The sequence below is a fragment of the Podarcis filfolensis genome (genome assembly GCF_964270895.1).
Source record: "Podarcis filfolensis genome assembly, chromosome: 2".
Lineage (NCBI taxonomy): Eukaryota > Metazoa > Chordata > Lepidosauria > Squamata > Lacertidae > Podarcis > Podarcis filfolensis.
In genome coordinates, this window is record NC_139605.1 from 93,584,410 (window position 1) to 93,593,272 (window position 8,863).

The 8,863-nt window shown below is 48.9% G+C and overlaps 1 protein-coding gene across 1 annotated transcript; it reads left to right on the forward strand.

Annotated features, from left to right (window-relative positions):
* The first annotated feature begins 2,964 nt into the window (after window positions 1–2,964).
* SYNGR2 (synaptogyrin 2) lies at window positions 2,965–8,370 on the forward strand. The gene is made up of 4 exons (XM_083598438.1): window positions 2,965–3,333; window positions 5,344–5,581; window positions 7,043–7,182; window positions 7,522–8,370. Exons 1-4 carry the CDS (start codon window positions 3,220–3,222, stop codon window positions 7,720–7,722), a joined length of 693 nt encoding a protein of 230 aa, XP_083454564.1. The 5' UTR covers window positions 2,965–3,219; the 3' UTR covers window positions 7,723–8,370.
* Window positions 8,371–8,863: the final 493 nt, after the last annotated feature.

An 8,863-nucleotide genomic window follows, 5' to 3' on the forward strand; every position in this document is an offset into this window, starting at 1 on the left:
CCGTTTTATCACTACCCGAGGGAGTCTCAAAGCGGCTAACAATCTCCTTTCCCTTCCTCCCCCACAACAAACACTCTGTGAGGTGAGTAAGGCTGAGAGACTTCAGAGAAGTGTGACTGGCCCAAGGTCACCCAGCAACTACATGTGGAGGAGTGGAGACGCGAACCTGGTTCACCAAATTACGAGTCTACCGCTCTTAACCACTACACCACACTGGCTCTCAAGAAAGTCAAGAAGGCAGCAATGGCTCTGAGGAGGTGAATGGGCTTAGGGAGTCTGGGTTATGGCAACCTCTGGCACTAGCCATGTTTCTACTGAGAGACCAGGCTGGGCTACTCTATACTGAATGGTTATTCTTTGCTCCCTGTACTGGGCCAGTGCTGGATAAAGCTTCTTGTTCCTCCTCACCAAATGAGATTTCTGGCCTTCTGTCCAAGGTGGGGGAACTACAACTCCCATCATCCCTGTTGTGACACTAGACTTGGATGGAGTGATGGGAGTCAGAGTCCAACAACAGGTTCCTCACTGCTGTTTTATATGCATCGTTCAGACATTACTTGTGTTGCTTCTGTTTCCTAGGGCAGCTAAGACCATATTTCGTCTCCCTCTGGAATTTTAGGTGGGACATAAATATTTCAACAAACAAACAAATGGGTCAGGACTGTGCAGATAAAACATCAATTCTGAGAGCTGAATAGCACATTCAGCTCCTCTTCTCTGATTTAGGACGGATTTAGGACAGTGATGATTGTTGTCTCCGTTGTTGTTTTTGGACAAAGCTGTGGCAAAAAAATGGATTTCCTGGGTGTTTTCCATCCACTGTACTAATCCCACCCAATTGTCACCCCATCTTCTTTTTCTCTGCCAAGGAATTCATAAGGAATACTCCCTCCTTTTGTCACTCTAGTTCAGGGGACTGTAGCTCATTAAGAGATTCTAAGTTTCAATTTTTAATTTAAAAATAAAATAAAAATTAGATCCGTTTTATCCTTCACAGAGCAAACCTCTCAACAGCTTGGTTTTTACAATGAATCTATGCTAGTTTCAGCTACCTTTGTGGTGCAAAAAAAAAAAAAAGGTGCAGCATAATCATAATACAGTTGTACCTCGGGTTAAGTACTTAATTTGTTCCGGAGGTCCGTTCTTAATCTGAAACTGTTCTTAACCTGAAGCACCACTTTAGCTAATGGGGCCTCCTGCTGCCACCGCTGCACGATTTCTGTTCTCATCCTGAAGCAAAGTTCTTAACCTGAAGTACTATATCTGGGTTAGTGGAGTCTGTAACCTGAAGCGTATGTAACCTGAAGCATATGTAACCTGAGGTACCACTGTAAAGTCTTCCTGTGGTCTACTCGGATTTTGTTTGGGGAGGAGTGGTTTTTTATAGTATAACCCCAACACTCTCTTAACAGGGATCCTACTGCCCTGCGTAAAAGTGCATGCCTGAAGTTCCTTGGGGTCTCCCCATCAAGTGAACTAAATAACCATAAATCAGACAAGTTCAAAACGATTTTGAAATGGTATTAATCTACAAACACAAAGAAAAGAAAAAGCAACACTTACAAAGCTACTTGTTTTTATGTGAAATGGTCTCTTAGCTTGCAAGCATGGGTGATGTCTGATTGCCTCAAGAATTCAACTCGGGGTGGAATTCAACACTGCACTATTACAAACATTCTGTCGGAGAAAGCATTTCAGCTTCCCAGAAACAATTCATCCTGTGCACTGTTTTAAGAATTCTCCCCCCACCCTCGAGACAATTTGAGAGGGCCCATCAATGGGAAGAGATTAGGAAGAGCACCTTTGTGCAACGCTTCCACTGACATGGTTTTTTGGGGGAATCCCACCGTCTGGTTCTGGTTTCTCTTCCTGCTTCTATGATCTCTTCCAGCCTTTCTCAACCTTGGGTCTCCAGATGTTGTTGAACTACTGCAGAAATCCCCCCATGTCACTTCTGCCTTTGAAATCCCGTAATGTCAGGGAAAATCTGGACGTATGACAGCCTTACATAATTCTCTAGGGGAAGCCATATGCTTAAAATGTATGGGGTTGCATTGTGTTAGCAGAAGGATTACTGCCAGTGCAAAGGGACTTCACTCCCTTCCCTCTCCTCCCCTGTGCACTACCTAAATCTGTCCTAGGTGTTTACCCAACCTTCCAGAGCAGATTTGGGGAGGGTACAAGACGGGGGGTGGGAGAGGGGTAAAGTCTGCCTCGTTTCTTAAATGAATGTGCCTGCAACAAGACTCACTGCATGCAGTATGAGTTTTAAGCTGATGTCCAGATCCTTCTTTCTAGTTCTCAGTCTTTTATTTAGCATGGAACAGTATAAATGAGGAACTGACGTTTTCATGCCTTTGTACACCAAAATAAGATCTAAGGTAGAGACAAGCTGAAATACGGTTTTCTATTTTTTCCTTTGTACGGTAGACTAGTTTCTACTTGCGCACACAGCACTCTGACCCCATCTGTGTTATTTGTGTAAAGTAGCGCCATAGCACTTTAAGCAGTCGTGGCTTTCACCCAAAGAATCCTGGGAACTGTAGTCCGTTAAAGATGCCGCGCACTGTTAGGAGACCTCCTCTTCCTATCTCAAAGTTACAATCCCCATTCAAACTCTATTCTAGGGGATGCTAGGAATTATAGCTCTCTGGTGGGGAAAGGGGGTCTCCTAACCTCCCTCATCACTCTTAATCTACAGTTCCCAGGATTTTTTTGGGGGGGGGGGTTCTTTAGTGGCATACAGCTTTAAATGTATAGCGCTGATGGGGTCTCTGTCCTCCATCCAGAGAAGCAAAGAGGCATTGTCAAAGTTGAAAGAGCGAGCAAAAAACAAATATCTAAGAGGATATGAAACGGCGCTGGTGAGGAGGGGTGTACCCTGGGCTGGGTTGTAGGTTGGGAAAAGCTCCGGGCCCGCCCGAGACTCTCTATCCCTGAAGTACGTCTTGCACCTTAATTCCAAGCGGCCATAAATCTGAAACCCAGCCTGCGAAGTGCGCTGCAGCCGGCGCGGAAGCATGAGAAGCCGTCGCAGCTCTCCAGGAAGGAAACCCGGCGGGCGCGACCCTCGTGGCTTCCCTGGTCCCGGGTCGGCTCTCCTCCCCTGGGGGCGGAGTGGAAAGGCGGGGCTTGCGGACGCGCAAACACAAGTCGGGGCGAGGCGGGCACCGCGAGTTCCGGGCCGGGAGCGGGGCAGCAAAGCGCGGCGCCTGAGTCATGGAGAGCGGCGACGGCGGCGGCGGTGCCTACGGAGCTGCCAAGGCGGGCGGCACGTTCGACCCGTGGCGCTTCTTGCAGCAGCCGCAGGTCATCGCGCGCCTTCTGAGTGCGGTGAGTGGCGTCGGGCCGGGGCTCGCGGAACGCAGCGCGGAAGTTGGGCTCTGAACTTTTGCAGAGGCCGCCCGGCTCCTTCCTAACCCCGGGCAAGTCGGCGCGCGCGCGCCCCCACGCTGCGCTCGGCCGCGAAGGAGGGCGAGCTAGTGGCCAGGGTGCCACTAGCTAGTGGCCCAGGTGAGGCTGGCGTAGCTGAGGCGGGGCCGCTAGGCACCTGGGCCGTGCCTCCTGCCACCAACAGTAGCACCCTAGGAGGGGAAGTAGTTGAGGCGGAGCAATGCAGTGTCACGCAGCGCCGTCGGGAATGGAGACACCTGCTGGAGGCCCCGGGCGTCGGATAGGAGGAGTCTCTCCTTGTTGTTCCGCTTTTGAAGAAGACGCGTGGCCAAGTCCTCTGGAAATCATCCACTTCGGGCCAGTGGCGGGTCCCTCCGCTCTCGGCCCCCGAGGCCGCATGTAGATGGCAGGTGCGCCCTGGCAGCGCGTCTCCCGCGCTGCGCCCCGTCTCTCTCGGCCGGTGGGGAGCCCCGCGCGTGGGAACCGGGCAGGGGCCGCTTCTGGTTGTTGGCCCGCCTTCGGCCGCTGCTTCGCTCCCATTCACTTGCTTAGGATTGGGCAACTCCGCCGAATAAAGTCCATCGCTTTGTATTGCGGGTTGTTTGAGGAGAAGCAGCCTGGTCATATGGCTGTCAGCTGATAGGCCTTGAGCGGAGCTAGGCTGCTGCCTTCCTAGCCTTTTGACGAGCTGGGTGCTCAAGGCTTCTGGGTCTGTAACACAAAGAGGAACGCCCTTCTCTATGGGCAGCGTTTGTAGATGGAGAGAAACTCTTCAGATATATGGAGTATTTGTTTGGCAGTAAGGAAGAGCGAAACTGCTTAGGAAGCAGCTGGCTCCAGAGTTTTGCTAGATCCAGTAAGACAGATCCTTTCATGGCTGGTTCCTCCAAAAGAGCCTTTCCCAAGCTTGGGTCTTCAGCTGTTTTGGACTACAGTTCCCATCATTCCTGACCACTAGTCCTGATAACTACAGGTGATGGGAGTTGTAGTCCAAAACCAGCTGGAGACCCAAGTTTGGGAATCTCTGCTCCAAACATTCTGAGGGAGAGTTATGCTTCTAGTCTTCTGGTTTTCAGTGAGGGTTCTAGGAGCATCTTCCAGAGGTGATGTGAAATTCTGTCAATAATGGCACTCCTTAAGGACAATCTAAAAGTATTATCAGGTACTTATAATGGGAGGGGGCAGACAAGGAGGGTAGGAGTTATGTAGGAAATCATGTCATGTTAGCAGAGGTTAACATGCCTGAGTCCTGCTTGCCTCATGTGAAAGACATTTTCTTGAGAGGTGAGCAAGTGCACTTCAAGCGTGCTTGATTTTTGACCTGTGGCTGAGAGCAGCTTGTTACTGGTGAGGAGAAAATGACAGCTTTAAAATTAGTTGGGGAGGTGGAGAGATCTGTCTGAACCCTGAAGCGGCTTTGTCTGAAAAGTCAAGAGGGAAGGCTCCTCAGCCATTTGTATGGTTCTCTTTCTAGGATGCACCGATCTCCAGTGCCAGGTGGTCTCAAACAAAACTCCTTATCTTAGCTGGCATGATGTCCAGCACCCAGCTATAATTATTGCTCCTCTTTTCCTTAGGGTGAGGTTTGAACTATTGAGGCCTCTGCTGCTCCGTACTTTGTTCAGAATGAATGCAATGCATTTCTCAGCTGTGCACAAAGATGCAGGTTGGGACCTTGCAAGAGTAATGTTTTGCATAGAGGTGGGATTTCGGGATTTAGTGGTCCCAAGTTATGATGTTAAAAGCACATGAGGCCACCATCTTGCTGTAGCTAAGCAGGTCTGGTCAGTAACTGGATGGGTGACCACCTCAGAACATGTACACTTGTGGGTTCCATGATCGCAGAGAGATGGGATATAAATGAAATCATGGTTGATTTGTGCCTTAACGGAAGCACCTCACTACTCTGGAAGATGGTGGGTAGCATTGTACTTTTTTTTGTTGTTGCAGATTTTTGCACTCATTGTTTTCTCCTGCATCATTGGTGAAGGCTACACCAACCATTCTTCATCCGACGAGCTGTACTGCGTCTTCAACCACAGTGAGGATGCTTGTCGTTACGGCATTGGCATCGGAGTGATTGCCTTCTTGGCTTGTGTATTCTTCTTGATGGTGGATATCTACTTCCCACAGATTAGCAATGCTACTGATCGCAAGTACCTCGTTATGGCCGACCTGGGCTTCTCAGGTATTTCTTATTGGGAGGTGTGACATGAAACAAGTCCTTGTGGGGAGGGAGGGCAAGGCTCCCTACATGTTCTCTTCCTCCTCTCTCTTTTCCCCACCCCCTTTGCAGAGCTGGACAATGCCTTCCCTTGTTTTGCTCTCAGTGTGATGTGAGTCTGGAACAGCTCAGCTCCCCTGGCATGCTGCCTGCGAGGGCTTGTTTTGTCTGAATGAAAGTGTCTTCCAGGAGAGACTGCCTGTGTTCCTAAAAACACTGGGATGCTATATTATTGGTAAAGATTAGTGCTGGGCAAGGAGGAGACACCATTGAATGGGTGCCCCTTTGTTCCCTGACATAAATGCCACATGCCTTAATACCTTGAAAAAAATGTCACATGTTTCTTTAAGGGGGCTTCTAGATAGCGTTTGTTCTACTTTGAGAAACAGGAGATTCTGGACTCCCATTCCAGGCCATGGCCTAGATTAACTAATACTGTAATCAAAACTTGGCCCACGCATCCTTCTGAGACGGTTGCAGAATATGCCCATTTTGTTCAGTGTAAGGTCTCCTCCAGACTGTCAATACTTTGTGGGAGGGATTCAAGTGCATACCAGAAATTCAAAGCACTTTAAATCTGCAAATCTAAAGTGCTTCGCTGCCCTAGAACAATACATCCATTAAACAAATTATGTAGTTTGGAAAGCGATGGGGAAAAAGTGTGATGCATTGAAAAGGGTGAGATAAACAAATGACTAACAGGAAGACTTGGAACATCCCACAGGCAAATCAGGATGAATGCTCATAGTTACATAACTGCCCCCCGAAATTATAAATGAATGCTCAGTAACGATAAGACAAAAAGCCGGGTAGCTTTTGTGCAAGCAAGCTGGAAAGAATGCTCATTAAACAAGTTGTCTGGAGGAGCCGTAGAATTTCCTGATAACCAGAGCACAAGTGGCAGGTATTTTATCATATAGTTGTAGCTGCAGTTGATAGCAGGAGCAGAATGGTAGTGCTCTGTACTGCAGGCTTCCCCAGCCTGGTGCCCTCCAGATATTGCCAACTATCTGCGACCATGGGCCATTCTGGCTGCGGTTAGTGGGAGGTGTCCCAGCACACCAGGTCGGGGTAAGTTGTTCTCCTGTAACTTCAGCTGAAGGGTGCCTGTGCTTCTGTTAAATTTGAAGAGACTGGCAGAATAACCAGCAGGTAAGCAAAAAGGAAGAGACCTATAGTTGTATTCAATGCTGTGCAAACAGACGGGATGTTCCCCTCCATCTGCAGCATGCCCCAAAATCAGCTCGAGGGTCCCCAAGCCTCAGGAGCTGGGAGTATTGCCTGCCTAAAAGTCTGTTTTAGCACTGAAGCTGCGGCATCAGATACAGCCCTTAGAGCAGGGCTTATCGTAGGCCTTCATATTCTGTTAATAAGTCACCCAGTCCCTTCCACTCTTGCTAAATATATTTTTTTCTCTTTGTGCAGCTCTCTGGGCCTTTCTGTGGTTTATTGGGTTCTGCGTGCTAACAAACCAGTGGGCATCAACACCTCCCAAAGATGTATCGATTGGAGCCGACTCTGCCCGTGCTTCAATTGCCTTCAGCTTTTTCTCCATCTTCTCATGGGTGAGTGAAGGTTTCTCTCTGGCCCAAGGGAGTCCAAGGCTGAAGTCAGGCAGGCTGCCAGCTGCCAGCCCTGAACTGGGGATTGGCTATGAAGCTGATAATTAGTTTGCCAACACCTGTTAAACTGAGCTCAAAACAAGTAACCAGCTCAGATCTCTCTGGCGTTGCCTCACAAGGTGGCCATAGAATTTCCCTGGCCTTCCCATCCGAAACAAAGCAATGCTACTAAACTACCTTACAGAGGAATGGCTATATAAATGGCTGTTGCATGTGACCAACTCTTCACAGACCCATCCTGGTCCTTGCCAGCCAGAGCTAATAGCTTGTTTCTGTCCACAGGGGCTCCTGATCACCTTTGCACTTCAGCGCTACCGCATGGGGGTGCAAGACTTTGACCACAGCTACGTTGACCCAGCTCCAGGTCCTGTGCCCCCCTACTCAAGCTACCCCAATGTTGGTCATGAGAGCTACCAGCAGCCACCCTTCACTCCTCGCACCGGAGAGGACTCTGAGGGCTACCAGCCTCCCCCTGTGTACTGATTGCTACTAGCACTGTTTAAAGCAGCTCATGTGGGGAATAGCCACCTAAGTGCAATTGATTCACTTGCTTGGGTTGGGGAAAGGCATCTACTGTGAAGAGTAAGAATGCCACAGCTTAACTTTTGTGTGTGCGTGTGCATTGGGTTCTGGGGTATCCTTGCTGTTTTCTACCCTTGCAGAAAATACTTCGCTCCCCCCTCAGGGGTGTGAGAGGCTTTCTTTCTGGCCTGTGTGTGACGTGCAAGGCATAATAGTTGCAAAAAAAATACGCAGAGGATATTCAGCTAACTCTGTAACAGGAGCTAGAGATTTCATCCAGCAGTTAAGGCAAGCGTCCTGTTACGTTGCTTCCTACTGCAATTATTGTAGTGGGACCCTTGCTGCTGGCCAAAGTACTTTGTGCCTTTTGTGCAGATTCTGTTACATCCTTGACTCATACCAGCCACTGAGTGGGGTGGGGGGGTTAGCTCCCATGGCTCCTATGGTGCTGCCTTTCTAGATAGGATAGTGCGGATGCAGTGCTTTCCTTACAGCTTTTCACTTGCTGCTGGATGGACATGATGCCAAAGCTTAGGCCTAAAGGCCCCCTCATTTCTTTTTTTTTAAATAACAATTTGTATATAAAGTGCTGGACTGAGCAATGTTGAATTTTTCCTGTGTGCCTTGTCTTGTTTCCCTCCCTCAATTCAGTCCTAGTTCAAGATGGGAGGGGACCAGCTCCCTCTCTGCACAGATATACTAATAGTGAAGAAACATAGTTGGGTTGGGGTGAAGGTACTACTGTTTGCTTCTTGGGGTAGGAAGCCCACTTGCACAAAACTTATAAACTGCCACACTTTCCTGGGTACCCAACAAGCCTTTCTGGGAAAGCTCTATCTTCTTAGGTTGGTTTCCCAACTGTACCAGTTGTGTGTTGGGGGGGCGGGTAACAGGAGACAACCCACCCACATGGGAAGCTATTTGAGGGTTTGGGAAGTGTTCTAAATCTGTATCATGGCAGAAATAAACCTCGTCACTCCCATCACTTAGAATGTGAGATTTTATTATACATCCTCCCCATGGCTTCAGGGGAGATGTTTATGTGTGAACCCAGCTATGTGACCGAGGGCTAGCTGTGGGAAAATAATTATGCTGGCTGTAG

Coding starts and splice junctions, on each gene's coding strand:
- SYNGR2 (XM_083598438.1), top strand. CDS start 3,220: ATGGAGAGCGGCGACGGCGGCGGCGGTGCCTACGGAGCTGCCAAGGCG. Junction 5,582..7,042: donor GGCCGACCTGGGCTTCTCAG/GTATTTCTTATT, acceptor CTCTTTGTGCAG/CTCTCTGGGCCTTTCTGTGG. Junction 7,183..7,521: donor TTTTCTCCATCTTCTCATGG/GTGAGTGAAGGT, acceptor TTCTGTCCACAG/GGGCTCCTGATCACCTTTGC.